General features: G+C 38.1%; 1 protein-coding gene across 8 annotated transcripts in view; it reads left to right on the forward strand.

The window, feature by feature from the left end:
• The window catches only part of NCKAP5 (NCK associated protein 5), a 410,016-nt gene that overhangs the window by 270,203 nt on the left and 114,025 nt on the right, over window positions 1-25,788 (forward strand). For all 8 annotated transcript variants that reach the window (XM_075092891.1, XM_075092890.1, XM_075092893.1 and 5 more), the window contains one exon: window positions 4,124-4,273. In XM_075092891.1, coding sequence (XP_074948992.1) covers window positions 4,124-4,273 — 150 coding nt within the window. The remainder of the gene's footprint in view (window positions 1-4,123; window positions 4,274-25,788) is intronic.

Genomic DNA, 25,788 nt, shown 5'->3' on the forward strand with positions numbered 1-25,788 from the left:
CCCCCAGGTGCTGCAGGTGGATATCTGCTGCCCCGCTAACCTCCATGGGCAGCAGGAGCACAGCCTGCCTCACCATGGTCTTCATCACAGGCTGCAGGGGAATCTCTGCTCTGGCGCCTGGAGCACCTCCTGCCCCTCCTTCTTCACTGACCTTGGTGTCTGCAGGGTTGTTCCTCTCACATATTCTCACTCCTCTCTTGGCTGCAGTTGGGCAGGTTTCCTCACCCGCCACCTTCATAACCATGTTATGACAGAGCCGCTACCACCATCACTGATGGGCTCAGCCTTGGCCAACGGAGGGTGCATCTTGAGCCGGCTGGCATTGGCTCTGTCGGACACGGGGGAAGCTTCTGGCAGCTTCTCACAGAAGTCACCCCTGTAGTCCCACTGCTACCAAAACCCTGCCACACAAACCCAATACAGAGGTAATTCCTGAAATAGGCAGTTTGGTCTCTTATCCTTTGAAAGCTTCCATATGAACTTTTCTATCAGTGTAGTTACTTCTTTTGTTTATAAACAGTGAAAACACTTTCATGTTCAGTATTCTGAAAGATGGGTGGAAGGGAGAAGATTGGCTTTATATTCTACGTATTTCTTTGCATTCTACAAATTCCAGTTAATTTTCATTTGGAATTTCAGGTGGATTTCCTGCTCCCTTAATTTATTGTTCTTAGTTTTATTTATTAGTGGAAAGAAGTATTATACTGCTCCTTCTTACTTCATCTAACTGAAAACCAGCTTTCTGATAAGTCTCAGTCAGGTCACTGCGTTGTACAGCTTCATAGATCAATGTCTTCACTGATTTATATCTTCTCATTGATTCTAGAAAGCTTGCCATTTCCAGACTGCAGGGTCTGTTTTCATCTGTTGTTTTCTATTGGCTATAGGGCCTATAGTGTTTGATCAAAGGGTTCATCATCAGTGTACTTTTTTTTTTGATTTATAGAACAAACTAAATATTTAGAAATAATGGTTAGGGCAGGATGTCATTTTAGATTTGCAAAATACTCTTGGTTTCAGAAAAGCAATGACAGTTTAAACCAGCTTGGGAAGCTTACACAATGTGGGACTTGATTGTAAATTTCTCATTATTTCCGTGGGAACAAGTCTACAGTGAGCAGCATAATCCTAGCTTCCTTTTAGTAAAATTGGAATATTTAGTATTTTTATTGCCCCTTTGTTGACAAACATTAGAGATGTAGATGAGCCTTTACTGTAGAATTCTCATCAGCATCCTCTGATGGTACAGGCATGTGTCTTAAACTCCTATTGGTCTGGGGAGACAAAAAGCTGGGTTGTTGCTTTTTTTGCCATTTTTTCTTTCTCTCGTTTTTATTTTTTTCTGTCCAGCTTACTTCCAAGGTACCATTTCCACCTGTTACCTTTTCACAGAAATGATTGATCAGCAGGATAGCACTTACTCTGCTTTTGCTGGACTTCTGACCTGGAGAGCGTTTTACTATTCAGCTTGAAAACCCAGCCTGCCTTTAATTGTGCAATGTGTGAGGCATACAACAGAGGCTGTGTAGAAGATTCAAAATGGGGTGTTCAGTTGAGGTAACACAAGAAGTATAGGAATCTAGGGAAAAAAAGGAATAAGCTGCTCTACACCATTGTTTGCTACCTTCAGCGTGTTCAATACAGAGCTTTTTGTAGGCTTTGATCAACATCGCACAGGAAATACACATTTCTTCTTGCAACTCCCTCTCTGCCCCTTCCTGCCTCCCCCCAGCAGGCAGCTGCCTTTGATATAGCAGATTTTTCACTCTTAAGAGGATTCTGTTGTTCCAAAAGCCTTTGTCATCCTCCCTCTTAGTTGACTTGACTTTAAGCACAAAGGGTGTTTAAGAAGTACCTGTTTTCTTTGCTTTCTTGAGTGTGAATTTTCTACTCTATTCTTTCTGTATGTCACCCGGGTAGAACTGGTTACAGTGACAGGACAACAAATTGCATGACTAAGCACAGTTTCTAAGGTTACTAATTTTTTCCTCTGTTCTGCAGGTTTTACAGGTAGGTGACATATCAGGGACCTTTTTAGCCCATGCCTGAAACACTGAAACTCATTTAGTAATAAACTAGTTTTGAAAATATGTGAGCTGTAGTACTTAAACACTTAAGCAGGGTTAACAGTAATAAGTATATTGAGGTATTCTAGTGCACATCAGAATAAAACAGGTTGTGTATTCTTGATTATGCCACTAGTGTGCAAAGTTCATCAGATTTTGTAATTAGAAGATGAATGGGCTACTTCTTCAGGTGACTGGGATTTACTCCGTGAGAGGTTGCATTACTCCCCTTTCTGTGATGAAATGTCATAACCTATGCTTTCTTCTAGCTGTCCTTTGAAATTGCTGCCTTTTAGTTTTAGCAGGAAAGGTGACCCTGTGCAGGGGTTTGTATTTTCTTCCATTGTTAGCCACATCTAATTCATGTCACACTCCCTCCTAAAAATTATTGCCTTTGAATTACATCAAAGAGATACTTTTGCCAATTGTTTTTCCTAAGTTCATCGAAGTGTTTTATGTCAATACGCTCATCAGGGCAACTTGAAGGGAAAATGGTTTGTTCAATGGCTTTTTTACAGATGCTTGATTGTTGCACCAGTGAGTGGCAAGTGAGGAAGAAAAAAAAAACCAACCAATTGCTACATATATGATTCCTCTGTGATCAGGGTAGTACTAATGCTGGAAACTTGATGGACTGGCTCTTTGACATCTATGTTTTGAAGCTCAGAATGAGAGCTGTGTCTCATGGTTTGTGTAAGAGTATTCAGTGATTAAGCCCATAGCTTATAAAATTGATTCTTGATTAATGTTTTAACATAGTAATAGTCAATTTCTAAGCTAGTCAATATCTAAAAAAGACATTGTTAGAAATGTGATTCACAGTGCTGCTTTTTAATTCAGTTGTGTTTCTGAGTTTTAATTAAGATAATGTCTTGCTGTTAAGTCTCAAAGAGTTATGTTTGCACAGTTATTCAAGCTGGACCAGTTCTTCATGAAAATACATACTTTTATGCTTAGAAAGAGTTTGTGTTCTGTAGCAGTTACAGGAAATACATCTCACTTATAGACTAACCCAAAGATCATGAAAGTGTGTGCCTCTGTATATAAGAATTATCAAAAAGACACAAAGAAAACTAAATGCTCATTAAAGGACATCTCCAGATTTGTGTTGACACCCATTATTTAATGTTGATTTACCTCACATTTTCCATTCTTAATCTTCTCATTAGTTGTCACACTGCATCTGCTTATATAGTTAGAGAACATGGTTTACAAGGTAGCGACTGTCCACTTTGTGTTGCACTCAGATGATGATTCACTCTGTACATCTGTGTAGTTCTCTTTTATCCCCTTATGCTTGCCATGTCGTTTTGGGCAATATTTTACATTGCCTGCTTGTAGTCTGGATGTGTTGCTTCCTCTATATCTCTCTCAACAGAGAACTTGGACACTTAATTAATGGAGTTAGTAGGTTTCACTGTTCAATCCTATGATTTTTATAGGCCTCTTGTAAAACTCAGCAGCCATAGTCCACTCGGCAGCAGCTGCTAATAATAACCCGGTCTGACTGACTTGTATAGACTGGGGCACTTCGGAAAATTTTGCTCTCAGTTTGATTCTCTCCATTTATATATTAGTGTAGATCTTAAATCAGTATTCAAGTGGTAGCTTGGTTCTCAGCACATTATTTAGTAATTCAAATATTAGCTCTAGATGAAGAAAGGTGAAATACATTAGGCACGAACATATGTTAGCTTTTCCTCAATAAACTGCTTTATATCTCAAAGGAAAAATTCTTCCACTGAAAGCTGGTATGCTTAATTTTCATTGCAACTTTTGAAGAAGAAACTGCAAGTTATTTTGTTAAAAAGATGATGAGTTCCACTTTTCAAAAATGTTAAGAGATGTAGCAGTTAAGTTGCGCGTGCACTTTTACAAAACTGGCATAGCTGCATGTTTCATAGACCCTTCATGACTCCTCTTATTTAGTACTGTAATCACATAACCAGAAACTTGCTCTGTCTTTTTTCATTCATATACAAGGGAGATTCAAAGATATTTGCATAGTTAACTTCATTTCCACCTGTGAGTAATGACATTTTAAAAAACTATTTCAGGAAAAGCTGTCAGAAGACAGTAGAAAATGTAAAGAAGGCAAGGAAAAAATTCACACGCTGGCAGATGAAGATTCAAGAAGTGAAAGCAGCAGCACTGAAGAGGAAAAAGAAAAGACAAAATTGCTACTGGAGCGTTTGAAAGCTCTGGAGGTAAGAAGTACAATGGTTTCACACTTAAAATACCACCCTCCCCCTACCACATTCATTTATTTGCACTGAATCACCCTAAAGTATTAATCTAATATTTCACAGTTCACCTGTACTCATGTTATGCGGTATTTTTTTATGATTCATTTACCAAGGATGAACAAGAACCTTGGTCTTAGAACAAATGAAAGGATCCCTCTCTAATGCTGAGCATCAGATATCTTTAAAAATAACTTAATACATTATTTTAATTCAGTTGAGAGCATTTAATAATAAAAATAGCTTTTACTGGTTTTGCTTCAATTATTAATATTGTAAGACTAATATAGGTGGTTTTAACAACTGCCATAAAACCAGTGTTGCTTCATTGTAGTTTATTGCTCAACTTTTAATTGCTGGACTGCTTGCTTGGGAGAGCTCAGGTCTTTTTACAGCTAGATTGTGGAAAATCTATTTTCTTGTAGACTACATGGAGTACAGCACACTCTATATTTTGAGTACATTTATGGAAAATTAAGATGTGCAAAATAGCGCACCTTGTGGTAATTCCTAACTAGAGGAAAAGTTTTAAAGTTTAGTTAGGCAACCATGGACAAGGTGCAGGTCAGACTGTAACTGCTATGTATGTGAACTTATTTTGTGCTCCTTGATAGAAGCATGGGCTTCATGTGTATAAAAAAATAAGACTGTGCATATTTTAATATAAATTTGAACAAATACAAAGGTGTATTTTTAACTTTTCAAGTGTTTCCCCTATTTTATTCCATTCAAGTATCTATGTAGTGTTATATGTACAGATAAGTTAACGCTGTAGAATGATATTACTGGCATTTTGCGTATGTAGGGTCTCGGTAAATGAAGGCTTCATCACTGGGCCTATACATTTTTGATTAAGTGTGAAGGCTCTTTGCATCATAGTTTTTATTTTGAGTTGTACTCTGATTAAATGAAGACTCTGGATTTTTGTTTTGGAGGTCTTTGTTAAAAGTAAACCATGAACAGTTACAATTGTATTTGGATCCAAATCCAGAATCTGAAATCTGAAAGGAATAGGCGGTCTTTGCAATTTTTCTTTCCTTTAAAACCTTAGGCTGTTTTTAAAATAAACATGTTTAATATTAATTTTGCCCTGAGAAAAGAAACCCATGATACTAAATTTTTAAGGCCCATAGAAGTCTGATAAATGTACAGTTTATTATAGTCTTGCTTTATCTGTCGATGGAGGATGACTGTAAGTTCCTTGTAGTCTTCTATTTCCAAATATGCATGATTGCTTTGCCTTGTTCTTAATTGGTCTGCCTGACGGTTGCAGTTCTTTATGTCCTCAGTTGTTAGGAAGTTGTTCAATAATGTCACAACCTTTATCAGTTCTGGCAAACCACCCAGATACATAACATAACGTTATAGACAGACAGAATCTAGTTCTGGAAGGTCAGTGAATAGGTCTCCTTACTGACGTCAGTGTTGTGCAGTGGCTTGTTCAAATACACATAATATGGTATGCCGTACTTCAAGTATCACAGAATCACAGAATCACAGGTTGGAAGGGACCTCAGGGATCATCTAGTCCAACCTTTCTAGGAAGAGCACAGTCTAGACAAGATGGCCCAGCACCCTGTCCAGACGACTCTTGAAGGTGTCCAACGTGGCCGAGTCAACCCTTCCCTGGGGAGATTATTCCAATAGTGACTGTCCTCACTGTGAAAAATTTTCCTCTCGTGTCCAATCGGAATCTCCCCAAGAGCAACTTGTGTCCATTCCCCCTTGTCCTCTCCATGTGACTCCGTGTAAAAAGGGAGTCTCCATCTTCTTTGTAGCTACCCCTTAAGTACTGGTACATGGTGGTGAGATCCCCTCTGAGCCTCCTTTTCTCAAGGCTGAACAAACCCAGCTCTCCCAGCCTATCCTCATATGGCAGCTTCCCAGTCCTTTGATCATCTTGGTGGCCCTTCTCTGGACCCCTTCCAGCCTGTCCACATCCTTTTTGTATAGCGGGGACCAGACCTGTACACAGGACTCCAGGTGTGGCCTGGCAAGCACTGAGTAGAGCGGGATAATGACTTCTTTCTCTCTGCTGGCGATGCCCTTTTTGATGCAACCCAGCACCCTGCTGGCCTTCTTGGCCACAGCAGCACACTGTTCGCTCATGTTGAGCTTCCTGTCCACCAGGACCCCCAGGTCCTTTTCCACAGAGCTGCTCTCCAGCCAGGTGGATCCCAGTCTGTGCTGCACTCCCAGATTATGTCTTCCCAGGCACATGACCGTACACTTGTCCTTGTTGAACTTCATAAGGCTCTTGCTGGCCCACTCTTCCAGCCTATCTGGATCTCCCTGCAGAGCAGCTCTCCCTTCTGGAGTGTCTACTTCCCCACTCCATTTGGTGTCATCAGCAAACTTCATCAGGCTACACTTGATCCCGTTATCCAGATCACTTATAAAGATGTTGAATAAGACTGGGCCCAATATCAATCCCTGGGGGACTCCACTAGTGACAGGTTGCCACTTGGAAAAGGAGCCATTTATCACCGCCCTTTGGGTGCGGCCTGTCAGCCAGTTCCCCACCCACTGCACAGACCGCTTGTCTAGGCCATAACACATTAATTCCTCCAGGAGGAGACTGTGGGGGACTGTATGAAAGGCCTTGGAGAAGTCCAGGTAGACAATGTCCACCGCCCACCCCGTGTCAACCAGACACTTTGTCAACTTTGTCATAGAAGGCCACCAGGTTTGTCAAGCACGATCTGCCTTTAGTGAAGCCATGTTGGCTTTTCCCAATCACGTGCTTCATTTGACTTGTGATGGCCCCCAGGAGGATTCATTCCATAAGTTTCCCAGGGAAAGTATCAGTCTACGTAAATAGTCTAAGCAGCTATCAAAGTAGAAAGATGAACTGCAGGGCCGACATTAATTGTGGCCCTAGATAATTAAAACAAAGTGTTGTTGATTGTGTGTTGTTTAATGTTATATATTCTTGCACTTGATTTTTCTCTTGAAGAATATAAATTGTAATGTCAAAGATTCTATGGCTTATTAATTAAGAGATATACTTTTTTTAAGTTCTATGCAATTAGCAGTTCTAATCCTTTACTATTTGCAGAGTAATTATTCTAAATATTTTATTAGTCTACATAGAAAGGAACAAAAAATTGCTGTTTGTTAGTTCCTGTGCTGTGGGTGTCAGAATCTTTAATCTTACTTTACATGATTAGATGTTACTGTATCATACACAATTAATAAAATCTAATAAAGTACTTTCTAAAGCTGGTCCTCCATCTGTGTGCTGTAGAATCTGAAGACTGCCTATACACAGGACCTAGTAAAAGTAATAGTCAAAATGTAGAACCTAATCCATTCATGCCTAATAATGTAATTTAATGACTGTCAGCACTTTTAAGAAATCTTTTAGTATCTCTTCATATTTGCTTGTTACGCAAGTGTAGCTCATGACAAGATGGAGCCTAGTCTGTTAGAGCATTGTAAAATTATTCCATCCTTCCTTCCTACCTATATTCATTGTCCTATTGCTAGTGTGAGCTTCTTTTGAAATGAGAGACTGTATGTATGTATGTATATACGAGTATATTCCAATGTATTACAGTGTACATCTAGGGAAAAGTTCGAGCAAGTGGTGTCATGTTTTTGTTATATAAAAGTTTAGATTCAGCAGGTAAGGTTTCTTTTCTGGTTAGTAACTTCTCTTGACTGGTCACATTAAAACAAAAAAAAGTTGGATAACTCTGAGATAAGTTTCAAGTGAATCAAGTACTAGAAGAGACAAGCTATCCACTGGCACAGGGATAAATGGTAGTAGCCAGTACATATACAATATAGTAGATTATTTAGTTTCTTTTCTTTTGAATGTCTGTGTGGGAAGAATATTCCTGCTCCATACATGAAATAAATTGGTTTTGCCCTTCCTGGAGTACTCACATGGCAGATATGAGGGGAATGGTGGTTTTCTTCAAGAATTTCTGGCAATGTGAGGAAAACTGTAGTCATTTCAACTGTTGGATATGGACCAGCAGGTTATGAAATCTAAGTGTGAAAAAAGGGTTGAGGCTTCATTTTCACAGAAAACTTTCTTTAAGTGGCTTCTGTATCAGTGGAGTTGTGTTTAACATTTCTTTCTCTTTTTTTTTCTTATGCTTGGGTGCTGTTAAATGTTTTGCGCAATAAATTTCTGTAATACTCTTTAGGTTTTATTATCTTCTGTTTAACCTAGAAATTTTCTCACTGAACAATATGAATCAGTATAATACAGTGTCTTTGTAGTCAGCCCAAATGAAAGCTATCATGTACTTTGATAAGAAATATATATACATATTCTCCCATTGCTCCTTTTACCTATAATCTTTTACATCCTTTACCATTTACAGCAAATTCTGTTTCCACTGTCCTGACTGATAAATACCATACATTTCTAATCAAATGAAACAGATGACAAATAACAAATGGTTCATACCACCTTGTATCCTATTTTATGTAGTTTAAACTAATTCTGATTTCCTGGATATCAAAACTCCTTTGTGCCTTAAGCATTTTTAGTTGGCTGCTCTTGAAATGCCACTTAATTTACTTCAGCAATTATGATCAAATGCCTTCTAACTCTACAAAGCAAAAAAAAAAAAAATCTCTGATAACTTCTCTGTGCATTTGGAGTGCTGAAAAAATTTGGAATATTAATGAAGTATGGTGAATAACATATAAACTCCTTGGTGGAATTTCATTTTTTTAATCTGCTTTCGTCACCAGAATAATTGCAATTTTTTAAAAATGGTAGCCAGGAATCTAGAAAAAAATATAATTCTGGATGTGCATCAACCCCCATACAGCTATTTCAGGTGTATGTAGGTATATACACAATTAAAGTAAAACAATAATGTTATATTTCCAAAGTTATATGCATTAACTTGGAAATTTTTCACAAAATCTTAATTTGCCCTCATGGGTATGTTAGGTATTATCGGACTCTCATTGCCAGACTGTACGCTAGTTCTTGTTTCCAGCAAGAACAGTTTACACAGTCACAGTGCACAGAGGAAAGCTTTGAAGATATTCTAGATTTGAAAAACAGTGTCTGTAAAAGCCTTAGGACTGTCCCAGGTCTTCGTTATCCACTATGGAGCTATGGGCTCTCTGCCCCAATTTAGCCTTAAATGACTGAAATACAGGCTGCCCAAGCACCTGCATAATTGCAAGTGAATTAAACTGATATACTGAGTTAGTGTCAGTCTTAATCTAAACACGTCTGTAAAAGCCATAGTTACTTTAATTTTAAAAATTAATCAGCGATAAATACTGTGTCATCTTTGAAGGCTTATTAAAGTCTGTCATTTGCACAGACATTTATGCAGTAATGATAATTCAGTATGAATTAACTATGTCTAACTGTATGAAATGTTCCAGCTCTTCCGGACTTTATTCTTTGCAACTGCAGTAGTGCAGCTTTCTTAGAAAGTTTTTGGTTTTGGTTGATTATGGAAGAAAGTAAGCTGACAAATCTTTTTTTGTGGCGTTACGTCCTTTCACATGCTACATGTCCTCTGAATTCCTCAAAAAGAAAGGGAAGTATGAGTAGATAATGGATGAAGACTCCAGAAGATGGGTTTCAGTTCCCATCTCAGCTGCAGATTTCCTGCATCCTGTACAGTCTATTTCATCTATGTGTGCCTTGGTACACATCTGTAGACAGGTAAAGAGCTGGAATGTGGCAAGTCAAATACCTTGGGAAGCTGGCTGGTTTCCTCTGGCTTCTTCCATCTGGATGTATTTTATACATCGACTCAAAGACATGGAACTGGAAACAAGTCAGAGGAGAGGGCTGTAATGCTCTGCTTTAGTCTGGTAGGGTAATTTGTTTTACACAGGAAGCAAAGAGTGAAACAGATTCCAGAAGTGGGGGAATTAAGGTTTTGAGTCTAGATGTGTCTAACCAGCTCTTTGATGCTGAGTTACCACATATAAAGAACATCCAAACTATAGAGCCAAGATCCACTCTGCAGGAAAAAAAGAATTGGAATTGCCCCTACTCACTCCAACCTTCTCTCTGTGTTCGTTCCCCTATGAAGGTAAGCACCAGTTTGACTTCTTATCTGCATTTATGAAGAACCCACAGCCCTTCCTCCCAGACATCACTAGAAGTCTTCTATGTAAGGAGAGTGCAGGCATGCTCCCTCCTTCCAAGGTTGTGAGTTGATCTGTATGGCAGGAGTTGGCATGTACACTGCATCACATGGTGCACTGTGCTTGGCTTGTGACAAGATGTCCATCTGTTATGGAATGAGTAGTGCCTGCATTTAGGATAGGATGTCATATTTTTGCTAGCGCCTATTCTGTTTCCTGGCTGTATGTGCATGCCTCATTTGACCACACACGGTCCCATTCCACTCCCCTCTGTTAGATGAGCAGTGTAGCATCAGCTCGTTATGCGGAATTAATGAGTTTTGGTTATGTGGGGGCAGTTTCCACTCTTCAGAAGAGATGATTTGCCCACCTTAGCCTATGATGGCACACACTAATGCCTTGCTAAAAACACAGTATATACATTCAAATTAAAATAAACGTTGCCAACAAGGAAATGGTTCCCCTGGTTTGCTGAGTGTTCCCCTCCCCTCCAAGAAGTTCTGCAATGGGCAAGAGTTCCACTGGCCTCAAAAAACAATGATTGAAGGCTGCTCACAACCTTGCATTTTTCACCAAATAGCAAGCCACTGGGGTAGTATTAAATTGTAACCTTGAAGTTATCAAATGAAAAGCCTAATTCAAGTGTGAAAATCTCATTGCTTGCGGGTGAGTGAGACTCAATGAAAGTTTCAGTAAACTAAGCTGCAGTAGAAGCAGTATCTGCTAGGGAAGAGTCACAAAACCACTCTAATTTTAATTATAGAATTTTGCCCTCTTGTCCTTTGCAGTTCATCATAGAAAGATGTGTTTTGTTTTAATAAATTGAGCTTTGGGAGAGAACTCACTCAGGATAATAAGCTAAATGTTCAAATATATTAGAGGGGTAATTTCCCTTGTATCATCACCATTAAACAAATGAGGAAGTATGTCGAGTATTTCCCATATTATGTTTTTACTACCCTGCAGAGGAAGAAAGACATTATATCAATGAACTATAAAAAAGATAAAAAAGACATATGAGAAGGGTACATATTTCCTTTGAGGGGATTGAGAAGATAACTTTATTTTGAGTAGGGTGCTGGTGGTTTTTGTTTTGCCTTTACATTATTTTCCCTTCCTTTTATTTTTTCTCATTTTCCATGTGCTACAATGTGAAATGGTAAGAAAATTAATAATTACATTATTTTCCATGGAAAGAAACATGCAGTGTGCAGGTGCAAAGAGCCTGAGTTTCTGAAAATAACTGTGAGGAAAAGCTTTTTGTTTATTGAAAGTCAGCCGCTTCACTTTGGTTTCTAGGAAATTCAAATCACTTTGATGCATAGAAAAATCATGAAACTTTTAAGTATTTTGTAGCAGCAATGTTGTAAATATTTTGTAGCCACCAGTCTTCTTCCAGCCAGTACATTTAATCTGATCGAGCCAGAAGCTTCTTCTTAGCTCAGTGCCTTGGCCATCCACATAACTAGATTCATTATGTTGATCAGTCACCAAAGGCCAACCTACTTAATCCTAATTAATGGATTATTTTACTTTCAAATCTTTTCAGTAGGAGACTTTTATAATTAGTTTTCTGAACTATGCCTAAGATTTCTTTTTTTATATAGCCAGGGATCAGACGATGAGGCAGGGAAAGTCTTATTTCCAAACTTATCCAGTGGCTGATAATGAATCAGCATTGACTCGCATCACTGGTTTCAAAAACAGCCCAGTTTATTCCAGCTCTTTGCTGGTAATAGTATTGGCAAACTGTTTTAGCTTCCCAATAACCGAGTAAATTTTAAATTAAAACCAAAGAAGTGCTATTAAGCTGAATGTATTCCATAATCTGTTGATGCTTGAACTCTTCTACTGTAGGTCTTCGGTGGCTCAGTTGTTCCCAGTCTTTGAGAAGCAGATCTCATGGCTGCTAGCTCTTTCTCCTCCTTGGCTGTTTGTACCCTCCCTCCTGCCAGCTCATACCCTCCTGCTGTTCAGATATTCCACTGTGTCTTTTCCGTCTATCCTACATGCTGCCCATGAAGCTGCATTCTCCATAGCTGGCACAGACACTGAATAGTTTTCAGTGGTCAGTGCACCTTATCAGTTGGGATTTAGTAGAAATAATATCTTCATATAGAAGATGAAGATTAATAGAAACCTCTTCTGTGCAGAGAGTTAAATGCAGTTAGCATGTGATGACTATTGGAAGAGAAGAGAATGTATTTCCTGCAGGCATGTAAAATACTGAGGATCTAAAAGGACTTTTTTCTCTCTCTCCTTTTAGACTTTTTTTCCTAAGCCAGTCAAAATTGATGGCAATTTCTTTTTGGCATGCAAAAGTGATCTAGTCAGGATATGAATTTACACAGCAATGTTGAAAATAGCCCTGCCTACTAGGTGTAGGAAGAGCTGTTCAGGTTTGCTCTCTTTTTCTTTGCTGTAACCATTTGCTGCTATCATTAGAGAAAGACTGCTGATCCACTGTTCCACCAAACAGTTCCATCTCCTGAAATGGGAGGGTGCCTTAATATAAATAAGCCTGCACATTAAGTCACTGCCTCCATGACTGGTGGGAGAGGCATGGAGGAGGCCATGCATAGCTGCATTTTTCTGACTAGTTCAATGAAAGCTTAAAATACTTGGTTTCTAAAATCAACTGTGGTGCCTCCTAGGAATTTTAGTCTGAGTAACAGATGGTATTGTTTTCTTTTCTAACTAAGTCTAGGGAAAAAAAAAAGAATATTGAATTGTGTCTCCTATGAAGCACCACAGTTCAGAAGTTAAATGTTTTGGGTCGCAACATGCAGAGCTTCTGAGTCTTTTTGGCACACGTTGAAAAGGTAAAAACTTCCAGATTGACTCTCTGCTTTCTACTATGAGATACCCATGAAGCAGTAATCTGTTGAAATTTGCTAATTCAGCAAGGTGCTCAACAGAATATGCTCTGACTAGTGTTCCTATTCTGCTTAGTTTTAAAACTATGTTTAATTGTTTTAAGTGTGACATCATGTCATACCCCATCAACTACTTGTATAAAGGGAATTTTGCTGAATATCAGAATTTTTCTTCTTTAGTTCTTAAACTTTCTCCTTGACTGCTCATGCAGTCAATCTAGGTTTTAATAAAAGTTACTGGCTTTCTAGCATCAGATATTTTAGAGCTCTTATCATACACATCAGTCTGTCCAAGTGAGGTACAAGGCACCTTGGAAAGGCAGAGTGAGTAACTTATGCTGTTCCTGATCTGTACCTTCTCAAGGTAGAAGGGCGTGAAATATCCTTTTCCAGGGCAGTGAATACAACATCCTCCAGGTGGAAGAAACATTTCTTATACACAATTTTTAATTCACATTAATATTTTAGTCAAGATACTGTTTAGAAGATGTTTTAGTTTGCCTGTAGTGTTGATTTTTTGCCTAAATTATGGTGCATGGAGTTGTGAAAATTATAGGTCAACTATAGGATCCTCAACAGAGTATATTGAGCTCTGGAATTTTTACAAAAAAATGAGAACATAGATAAGCATTTAATATTCATTTTAGCACAACCAAATGTAATGTCATGTATTTATTGTACAAGCAGACTATAAATTCAGGTTTTTCTATGATATTCCAAATTCCAGTACAATAGCTCTTTTCTTACAGTTATGTACCACCTGTGGTACTTACTTGGCTAACATAACAAACACTCTTTACATAGTTCAAAAGTATTGAATATGGCTACAAGATTAATGATTTGGTGCCAGAAGGTCTGAGAAATAGGTGCAGTCAGTGAAGAAAAGGTAAGTCACAGAAGTCAAGGAAAATCGTCTTGGTTTTATTAAACCTGTCAGATTTTCTCTATTGAAATAAATGTTAACCGTGTTCTGCAAAGAGTCCTTGCTAGGTTGCAGTGAAAGAATCTGATATTTCAGTCTGACTTTTATAATTTAAATAATGATAGTTTTTCAGTACCCTTCTCTCCATGTATAGTGCCTTCTTGCACGTAATCAGTAGATAATGTAACTTACCTTTTTTAGCAATCAGGCATGTGGTACAATTGAAAATTCACTCTCCCTGCTGAATGAAATGAGATTTTCCAACACTGTGTTATAGATCTAGGTGACTCTGTTTATCCCAACACATCTATCATTTCACAGAGTGAGACTGAGTAGTTTTTTAAATAGTTTCTATCAGGTATGCACTCTGGGCCCAGTTCTACACAAGCAGTTTCTGTGAGCCTTCTCATTGCTCACAGTGGCACTTCTTTCACAGGAAGGATTTGTATGGCAGAGATTTTAGAATCATATCTTATATTTTTAATTTACATAATAAAGCATGCAATTCGGCTGACTGTAGTGACAGTTGTATAGTTCATAGACTAAATAAATAGCTGCAGTTCATGTCAAACTAGCATTATCAAGAAAATCCCAGTATTCTGTGAACATTCTCCACTGGCTCCATAGGCAATCCCCATTAATTTACTTCAGCTGTTAGGGCTGAATCCCTTACAACTCCTACATAGCAAAATAATTTTTATCTTCTAATTTCTCTTTACTGGCCTTGGAAAACGATGAAACAATAATGAGGTCTGCATGGTGAAGCACTTTTTTTAATTTGATAGTGATTTCCTTTTTGTTCATTTTGCAGAAATACAGAATTGGAGATTGACTAGGATTCTGGGCAGGTATAGTTACACTTAAATTACTAGAATTACTGGAGCTGTACTGACTTGTAGCATATATAAGCCTTGGCTCCTGTGTTGGCCATATGTTTAACTACACATGTGAAATCTATATGATAAACATACTCATGGAATTCAATATTCACTGGCTTTATTATGCAACCACTTTAATAATCCACAGCAGAAAATACTCAAATGATTATTTTTAAGTCTGCTTAATCTGTCATCCTGACAAGCCCAGATTTTAAGATTAGTTATAAATATATAAAGAGAATAGATAAATCAAATGTGGAATAGTCTGACTTCGGTCCATTACATGGGGCTCTTGATTGTCACTGATGGTTTCATAGATATCTGATGACTCACTAATGGATTATTTCATTTCAGTGTATCATCAAAACAGCTGTACATGGATCCCATATAACCCTACATGCGTTGACATGCATGAAGACATGCTTTAATATACATTTGTCTGCTTAAGATCTGCAGTACTTGTGAATGCCAAGGAGAGGTTTGTTTTTCCATGAAGACAATATTTTTTCCCCCCCCAAGTGTTTTTCAATTAAATGTTTTCACATATTGCCCATCCCTGCCAGTTGTAAGTTGCCTTTCCCTATATGGGGTCTGGGAGGTCCTCCATTCTGTTTCTTCTCAGGTTGAGCAGCTTTCCTCTGCTTCCCACATCAAACAGCTAAAACAGGGGCTCTGCCCCAGGATAGCCTCCATTCTGCCATTCAGCAGTGTGCAGCTGTCACCTTCCTGCTGAGACCAAGAACAGCCATCTGATCTTTTTGATGTTTGTGCCCATGTTTCCTATGCAGGTGGAGAAATTTATTAGATTGTCTGGCATGGGTCTCCAGTTGCAGCTGGGATATACAGGCACATCATGCCATCTAGAGGGCAGAGTCTCTTCCCTTCCCACAGGAATAACTGTCATACCTGCTAGCCTTCCATCACAGGTGGTGACAGCACTCATTCGTCTTTGCGATTCATGCATGTTTCTACTCCTCTTCTGATTAGTATGTACTCATACAAGGCCAAGACTTGGAAATTATTTAGGAGAAATGCTCAGTTAGTAATTACAGCTCTTTCCCTTCAATAAGCCTGCAGGTCTCCTTGTTGTCTTCGCTCAAATTGTGTGTTCTTCCAGAATAGTCTTCCTGATTTTAAATGCTTTTGGTCTTAATGTTTAAGCTCTTTAGGAAAAACTTTTAAAAAGAGGAAGCAAGCAATACCTGGGTTTGTCATTCAGCTTCTTGGTAAACTGTAAAAAAAAAGAGAGTACTTACAAATTGGTTATTTGGCTAGACAAAGTCCTCTGTAAAGTTATTGCAGCAACAGTTTCAGGTCAGCTGAAGAAATGCGTCTGAGGGTTGCACATTATGTTAGACTGTTGTGCATTACAGAAGAAATTAAAATCTTCCTTTCTTGTATTGCAGCTCTCGCACTGAAATGCTTGGCTAGCATTTCTTGTAATACTTTATGGTAGGCTGGAAATGAGTGGAGACAGGCTTTTCAGTGAAGAGGTCATATGGATAAAAGAGCTAAAGTTTCTTCTTACCTGCCTCTTAATAGCTCCCTCTTTTTCTTTTAAACCTGATGAAGTTTGCTTCTTTAGACCTTAGACATGTGCCAGAGAAAAGCCTCTTGCCTCCTTGTTGGTAATTTCCTTCGGTCCTATATTGCTTTGATGTCATTATACTTTAACCTCTATTACTAATAGTGACAGTTGTGACATTCTTTCTTAAATAGGCAATGAATGTTCTTTCTGTAACCTTAAATCTGATCTGTATCATCATGAAAACAATTTTGTTACACATTGTAGTGTCTCCCCAGTGCCTTGCAGAGATAGCTGATCACTACGTACATAAATTAATTTGATTAAATTAAGGTAGGATGAGTGAAAGAGAGAAAGAGGCCGTGTTACAAGCTTTATAAACAATAAAGTCTTTTTATAGAGTTCCCTGCCTTGCAAGACAGTTCAAGTAGCAGAAACAGTGTAGCTGCATGGCATAGTTTTCATCTGAACTAATTAACTCTTCTTGAAAAGCAGTGTATTATCCCCAGCACAGCAACGCATTAGCAACCTGAGCCAGCTTTAGCAGATCTTCGCAGAGCTGTTTGATGTAGTGTTGACGTAACTTCACTGCTAAGGAAAAGGCTTGTGTCTTCCTCTTGGTTCCTCGTGGTGTGGCAGAATATATTTTTTTTTCATTCTGGTGGTGGTCTTCTTTGTATTCTTTTTATCAAATAATTTGTCCTTCGCAGTGACCCCAGGGTAACCATTCAAAATTTCACCCAGTTAGAAGGGTAGAAACAGGTATTCTTAGTTCATTGTAAAAAAGAACTTGCTAGTATTAGGCAAAGCCTGTATTTTTCACAAAGAAATTGAATAGAAGTAAGAGATGAGAACTTCTCAAGTTTTTAAGCAACTGATTTGCCCCACTAGTGACCTCTGCCAGGCAGGAATATCTCCCAGTTGCAGGCTGATCTGACAGAGCAGTAACGTGATCGATCCTAGGTATATATTACATTGCATAGTATTTCATACATTGATTTATTTTTGTTCTTTTCTCTGCATTTTCCCTGTAGGCCAATCAATTAATCACTGATACTGCTCTTGAACAGCAGCGTGGAATAAGAAAACAGCAACATTTCCTCATGTTTGATACTAGTGTTAGTGTATTTGGCTATGTGATGTCAAATTTGGACATGTGAAGTTGGGTGCAGTTCCAGTGGCTGCACTTGAGTTGTGCTCACTTATGTGTGATGCGAATTTGGCTCATTACATAGATCAGAGCCAGGCTGTTGGGCTGCTGCTGCTGCTGAGCTTTTCGTGCCTGAGCCTCTTACTGGAGCACCTCTGGATCCCATCAGCTTTGACTTAATGTGTATTCCATATGAGACTGTTACTGTCATCCAAAGCTTGTTTTTTTAAGAACTTTTACAGTTTGCTACCTTCTCCCCCAGTGTGTAGACTAATACTTTTCTTGGATCTCCTAGGGTTGTAGTTTACCAACAAATGTAAGTACAATGAACAAAATCTGAGATAAATTGTATATGCTGAAGAATAAAGCTATGTAAATAATTAGAAAGTATTTAGTGTGGTACTGTAACACTTAAATAGTTACCTTTCATGTAGCTGGCTTTAATGTATGTGTTTCTGTACAGTTTCATATTTTCTGTTTCCATGAAATATTTTCTGTTTTCAGTACAAAGCTGTAAAATTATCCAAGTAAAAAAAATGCCTCTGGCACATCTCTGTTGTATGTAGGAAGAAGCCTTCCCAAGAGGCCTGTCTTTTACTTTGGTGTTACAGGATACATTCTTGTTCTGACAGATGACTTCCTTAGGTCTATCACTATTAATCTAGGATCTGAAGATAGCCTGTTGTAATTATATGTCTACCTTAGCAAGCAGTGCAGCGTAGCAGGAGCAGCTTGGTAGAGCCAAGCTGTTGATGCTAAGGACCTGACATACACGTTATATACATTTTGTGGAGTTTACTTTGGCCTAGCTCTAGTTAAGCCCAGCAGCAGTTGGAGTTCCTCTTCCAATTTCCTATAAAAGAAACCCAGTCCATTGGCTCCGAGGCCATACTGTGGTGTGAACTGTAGCCTGGTCAGTGGAGTGATCACAAAAAACTCTTGAGAAGGACACCTACTGCTCATCCAAGCCAAAAAGCCAACGTAGACGCACCTGATGTCGGCCAGTGCAATAGGAGAAATTTCATACGACTAATTAGGATAACAATCAGGCACTGCCACATCAGGCAGTTTTGAAGGGATCCTTATCCCTCTACATCCATCATCTTTGGAGTGAGCACAGTTTGCAAGGCAGAAAAAATAGATGCAAGTCTAAACTGCTGAAGCTTTTAAAAGAGACAGAATTTGGGGTCTGGGTTGTTGGTTTGTTGAGCAAAATACAATTACTCTGCAAATTCACCATTCCACTCTGAAAGACTAAAAATAAAATTAATCAGAACTTTTAATTTAACAAATGTCAGTTCAGAAATCAACCTACTACAAACTGCTGTGTGGAGCGAGGGGCATTGTTTGCTACTTATCGTGACTATGAAAACAAAAAAGAAAAATGCTCAATGCTTTCAGGAGAAGCAAGGTGATGTTTGCAAATAGAGTTTTATTTCAGTGAGCAAGAAATGAACAGTAATTTTGTGATTCAGTTATTAGAAGTTGGCTATTGGCTACAAAGCAATTGCTGCACGTTATATGGCATTTGATCCTATTTGTAATACAGTGCACCAATACCTGCTCTGCTTCGCTTTGCTTCGCAGCTCCTTGGCTGGAAGGGAGAGAAATAACTGAAGCCATCAAAAGAAGTTCATTTTAAAATACCTGGGGCAGTTGACTTATGGGTGACTTCTGATGAAGAAAGGGAAATTGCAGGAAACATTGCCTTCAGAAATAACTCAATGCTTCCATGCAGTTAAAAACAAAGAAACTTGTTATAAATTTATGTTATGAATTGTGAAACAGTTGACATTAATAGCTTATTGTGGTGGAAACCTTTTAACTCCAAGTGTTTAAAGGAACAGAGTAAAATGATTCATCATAGGAGAAGGAAAATAATGTATTTTATACTTTATTATGTTTAAAAATATTTCGTGACAATATCAATTATAATATCATGTAATACTTTAAATCTATTGCATAGTATAGCCTAGTAATTCTTTTTCTTAGAATTAAAAAAAAAATAAGCTCAAGGGGTATTTTTAAAAAGGAAACCAGTTGTATATTTTCTTCCATTTCATAAATGTTTTTTGGAGAAGAAAAAATCAGATTTTCCCACTTAAAGAATCATTGGACAACAGGGAACTGGTATGAATTTCCCATCACACAGCCAGTGAATGTGACATTTAAGCATATGGGATCAGTGTTTTCCAGGCTGTCAGTTTAAATCACTTTATTTCATCATTATTTTTGTTTGAACTAAATGAAGAAACTAAGGATAAATAATTGGGAAGAAAAAATATTCCTTGATAAAAGTTCAGCATCTGCTTTCTCTGAAGACAGGGCAAAACATCTGTTGTTTCACCTTCCGCGAGAGCCGAAATAACTGGTTATGGGAGACAATTAATAGTGTTGTTGATTATACATTAAAAAACATGGGGGAAAAAGCAGGAATGCTTTAAAGTTTTGAATCTTCTCTGTATATCATCAACCCCAAGCACACTCAATTGCTTAGTTTCCCAGGGGGAGGGGGAGTGGGTGAGTGGGGAGGAGGTTGGTGTTGGTGTTCCTTGAAGATATGTAAATGCACACATAAATGATGCCAGATTTAGGTCCAAATTTGAACTGTTTGCTATCCTTTAATAGCAGGCCTCCAGTTCAGGTGCATGGAGCAGCCTGGAAGTGCCAGATATGGCATTGGGGCCATTTTTTGCATTGGCCTATGAAATTATATTTTGTGTTCTTTCCAATCATATTAGAAAAAATATATATGAAAGCCACTTTAAAGAAGAGCAGCTCTTGATAGATAGAATTCCTAGAAATTCAAAAAACCTTTCTTGTATATATATGTGTGTGTGTGTGTAATCCTTGGCTTCCTGGTACTTAATTTCAAGGTTTTGTACTTAATTCTATCAACTACAATTTTTAATTTATCTTAGTTTTTAAAGAAAAATATGTCACAATTTTTTTAATTAAATAGGTTCTAAAATGACGTTCCATTCCTGAATTGTACATTTTAGCGTGACCTGCCAAAATTTGAAAAGGTAGATTAAATTTGCTAAAAGGAGTAGCTAAATTCTTGAATTTTGAATTCTGAAGAAAATGAGCTTATGGACTTTGTGGCTTATTCCTATACTTAGATTTTGAGGTGTGACCTGTAAAGACAAACTGTTTGTCTCTTGTGATTCTTTGTTCATACCCACGTCACAGCACCATGAGTTGGTAGTAGTACCGCCTGTGCTTACTATGAACGTCTCAGCTAGACAAGTAGGAAAAAATAAGAAATGGGTTCTGCTGGAATAGAGTTGCCCAGAGATTAATTTTCATAAATGGATCTGAAATGCCTATTCTTTTCAAACTCTACATTAGATTAACCTTGAAGTTGAGTATGCTACTCGGGAAAGTGTGGATAATGGAATCACAGAAAGTAGAAGACTCTCACTGTGTCAGTAACCTCATGGGCAAAACTGACGAGGTTTGAAGGATAACTCATTCAAAGTAAATTCTAAAGTTGCCTTTCTTATTGCTTGAAAACTGTCCTCAAAGTGTATGAGTTTTCCTCAAGATCTGAATGAAACAAAAACCTACCTAAAACCTTCTGTTTTGTGATTAGGCAAGTGAAATTTTTAAAAAGTGGTTGCCATGTGTATTATTTCAGAAGGAAATATTTGTACTGGTTTCAGGTCCCCTTTTAACTTCGATCAAAATCTTCTGCAAAGTGTTTCCTTTCAAATGAAAGCAAATATTTTCTTTGAAAATGGCTGCACTGAATTTTTTTTATCAAGCTTCTGCATTGGATATATAGATAGTCAATGGTTTTGAACTTATTTAATTACTAATTTAAAAGAATTTGAATTTTCCCTGAATAGTTTGGTATTTTGGCAAGACAAATTGAAATAAATGCAACGGACCAAATGTGATACGATTAACTCTTATGTGAGTTTTCAATATTTATGGATACGTTAAATACAATTTGATATTAAACACAAAATGCCCTTCAAGATGAATCAGGTCCACACCGCTTGCCTTTATCTGCCTTGCATGAATGGTAAGAATCTTAGTTTCACTTAGAATTTCAGGACCTCATACTTTTTTCATGGACCAGGGATTTTATTTTTAGCTCTTTGATAGAGGAAATAACTGCCTGTTAATATTACATGGGGAAGCACAGTAAGACTGTCAGAGTGAAATGCTCTCAGTTCTTAGTGGAGAACAGTTCCATAAGAGAACAAATTGCTTAAAACAAGAGGAAAAAAAAGACCGAGATGGAACAGCAGCTTGTGGTTCACAGTTTGCAAGGGGAAGGATCACCAAATATAAATATTGGAAAATGAGAAAATAAACAAATTTCACGACATGCATACACTGTTCCTTGCATAAAAGCTCAGTCTTATGTCTTACATTTGTGTGACGGCATCATGGCCCATACCACTGTGCCCGGTGCACACTAGTAGGGAAATGCCCTGCACTGTTATCGCAGTGGCGGTTTTGGGAAAGGCGAATGAGTTTCAGCATCCCTCCCTCCTGACTGCCCAAGTCAGTGTTGGTGTATGACAGGATTGGCATCACGTGGCTTCATGGGTCCGCCTGCCTGTGAGTGAGAGGGCTTTCTCTTGTCTGTCATTTTACCCCTCATTAATAGCAGCTGCTTCTCTTTTGGCAGCACCGGAGTATTGTTTGTAGAAGGTGAGTGCCTTGGTCTCCGTGCAGGGCAATGCATGGCACTGAGGCACACAGCTCAGCACGTTATTGAGAGGCTGAGTGGTAAAAAACAGGGAGTCAAGCTGGACTTCTGGTTTTTCATACTTGTACTTCGTTGCCTTATCAAGTGTATAGGCATTATATAGACCATCATGTGTAGTATATATCTTTAACTTCAGGAAATACACACAACTTTATGCTGCCTGTCTCTGCTTATCTAGATCTCTTTTACTCCTCGTCCTCAAAATGTTTTCTATATGATCATTTGGAAGAATTTTGGGGGAAAAAATAAAGGCATCCTTCATAATTTTAACATATGTGTTCAAAGGCCTGTATTGACAGTGCTTTACCTATGGATATATTGTAAGTTTATTATATTTTCTGTAAATAATGGTAGAATTTGCTGTTTTCTACAATTTGCACACAGGTAGACATACAAAGCTATTATTGACATATCTGTTAGTAGCCAAATATTTATTTGCTGAAAGATAAGCCTGGGCTTGTAATGCAGTCTGTTTTGCTAGAGCTGTTCCTAACCCTCTCTTTAAAATGTCAACTCCAGACATTTCTGTGGTGTCAGAATGGAAAATGTTGAAGGTTTTAAAGGCTTGTCATTCTAAACTACTTTAGAGTTAACCAAAATAAAAAAGACAAATATTAACATTCTTGAACCAGTTAAAAATTTCCAGCCCCAATTTCTGAAAAATAAAATAAAAATGTAAAGGTGTTTCACAGAGGAATTCCCAGGGATATGAGGTTTACTTTTAGTCATTTTTAGGAGGCAGTCTCATCACCACTGTGTGAATCTCATTTGGTTTTGGTTTGTTTGATTCAGCTCCTGAAGTTCAGATGTTTATCCAGTATATGTAGATTTGAAGGATTAAATTCTAGTTATCCCCTTCTTTCAAAAAGGAGGCTTCACCAATTAGGCCGTTGTTTCTTCTTGTGGGAACTGGGAAACACAGGAAAAGAGCTCAGTGGTTATGAGCCCTGGGTGGGAGCCTGTCCCTGCGATCTGCTGCAGATCGGCAGATAATCTAGTGAGTTCTCATCTCTGGCAGCATGAAATCCATGCAATTTTTAAAGCTGTTACATAATTTCCAGTGTAAAATCATGTTTAAATACATGAATCAACTCATCAGTAATTTGTAAATCATACGCAACTGCACAGACCTTGGGCTGCTTTTTGTTAGGATCATTTAAGCCCAAGTTTTTACATAATCTTAAGTGGTTAGCTTTCTGATGTTGAATAAATATCTTCTGATTTCTAGCATACATTAGAAGAAGGTTATACTGCTGTCTATGAGGCTTCAAAACCATTTTACTGGTAGCACAGCTATAGCACGGCATGGCCTGTGATAGAGACAGCTTATGAGAACTGTTCGTGGCTTGTTCTAATGTCACTATATTTTTGTGTCAGTAAATAATTAAAAAATGTATTATTGACATTTTGAGTTGCAAGAATGATCCCTACCAGTATTGCCCAGTAAGATTTAATATGGCCTTTATGCAGACAGAACTATAATTAACACTTGTACAGTTGTTTATTGCATACGTGTTGCTTTCTTGCAGTGTTTTACCTGAATGTCAATTGAGCATTGATGGAATATTTCAGATTAAATGTGCCAAATGTTTTAAGTGTGGTTAAAGAGAAAAGGCTATTTTATCATGCTAAAAAACATTCTGAAGATTATGCAACTGAGAAGGCTAAGGACCCATGTGTTTTGAAACACGGGTGAGAAGCCTGGCTGTCATCATATCGCTAATTTGTCCTTTTTGTTTTTTTCCCCTATCTCCATGAGGTAGAAGAAATAGTTAAGACTGGGACATTTGAAAAAGTATACAGTAACATTTAGTTATTAGTCAGCTAAATTCACTGCTTACTTCATCAGTACCTAGCATTCTCCAGCCTCAGTTACTGCCCTGGGGATGGGGCGTCAGGAAGCAGAGCTGTAGCACATGGGCCACGGTTCAGCAGGGAAACACTCCGTGGTTGCTCCAATGTTGCTCTGACAGCATAAAGCAGAAGGTGGAAACATCCAAATGTTGATAGGTAGGTTGTGAGGTGCAGTTCCTATTTTACTCCTAGCAAAGTGCTTTATAAAGGCTCTGGAAAGCGGCCAGCGGAAATGCTTTCACAGTGCTAGAGTTAAATTAAAGGTTTTGTTGCTATAATTATGTGGACTTAAAACCACAAATGTAATTTTCTCTGCTTCTAACCAGCATAACTATGCTGTTAAACTTTTCTCTGACAATGTGTTGAGTTAGCCTTCCAAATGACAAATTTTCTGTGTAACATGGACAGAATAATATAGAATTTCCTGTGACCAAAGATATGGAGATGGCTCAAGTTGTAATTTCTTCCTAGAAGGGCAGCTTAACAAAAAAATGCTCTAGGGCCCTAAGAAGAGATTATAACATTACTTCTTACTTTACCAACAGGCTTTGACCTAGGTTTTGACCTCTCATGTGTGCTGTATGAAGCTATGACCATAAAAATACACAAAATCAGAGGCTGAAAGCAGGAAAAAATTGCTGAGCACATTTGAAGTTCTTGGACAGCTATTAATACACTGCACAGGGCATGACAAATGAGTGTCTGTGTAAATCAATAAAGCTTTCTATAAATGGACCAATGGTTTAGTATGAATAACAAAGAAGTGCACATGGTAACCGGAGTTGTAGCATTCTGTCAGGGATTTTAAAGTTCACTGTCATAACTTTGTTCCTCTTGACCTTTATTGATGATACCTTCAAAGCATGTTGAGCTGCTAACTTGACGTACAACCTTTAGACCTTCATCTCCTGCCCATGGCAGGGGGGTGGACTAGATGATCTTTAAAGGTCCCTTCCAGCCCAAACCATTCTGTGAATCTATGATCTCCTTTTCCCTTAGTGCAAAATACATACTTCTCTCCCCTTTCTTCCCACTTCCTCCCCCCATTCTTTTGTTTTGTTGCAACTTTACCGTGGATGAGTAAGGAAAATGGTCCTATATGTGCTTCTCTTTTATTTATGCCTTCTAGTAGAAAATTCAGTGGTTTAATTCATTTCATTGTGGTTATAAAAGTGTAGAGAGTTATTTGTTGAAGACTTCCTGATAGGTACATGAAATAATTCTTCACTTAAAGACCCCAGTGCACCAAATATATCCTAATTCATACATCGCTGGAACATGCTAGCTAGATAGCAAAATGTTGTTGTTCCTGTTCTCTTGACTTAATAAATCAAGGCACAGAAAGGTAAAGTTTAACTTTTTGAAAAACACTCTAGGGACTTAAATCCAAATCTTATTTTCAAACATAACTTAAGCACTTCAGTTCGCTCTTTCAAGAAGCACACAGAAATGGCTTTTGCAGGA

The sequence above is a fragment of the Phalacrocorax aristotelis genome, chromosome 5, assembly GCF_949628215.1.
Source record: "Phalacrocorax aristotelis chromosome 5, bGulAri2.1, whole genome shotgun sequence".
Classification (NCBI taxonomy): Eukaryota; Metazoa; Chordata; class Aves; order Suliformes; family Phalacrocoracidae; genus Phalacrocorax; species Phalacrocorax aristotelis.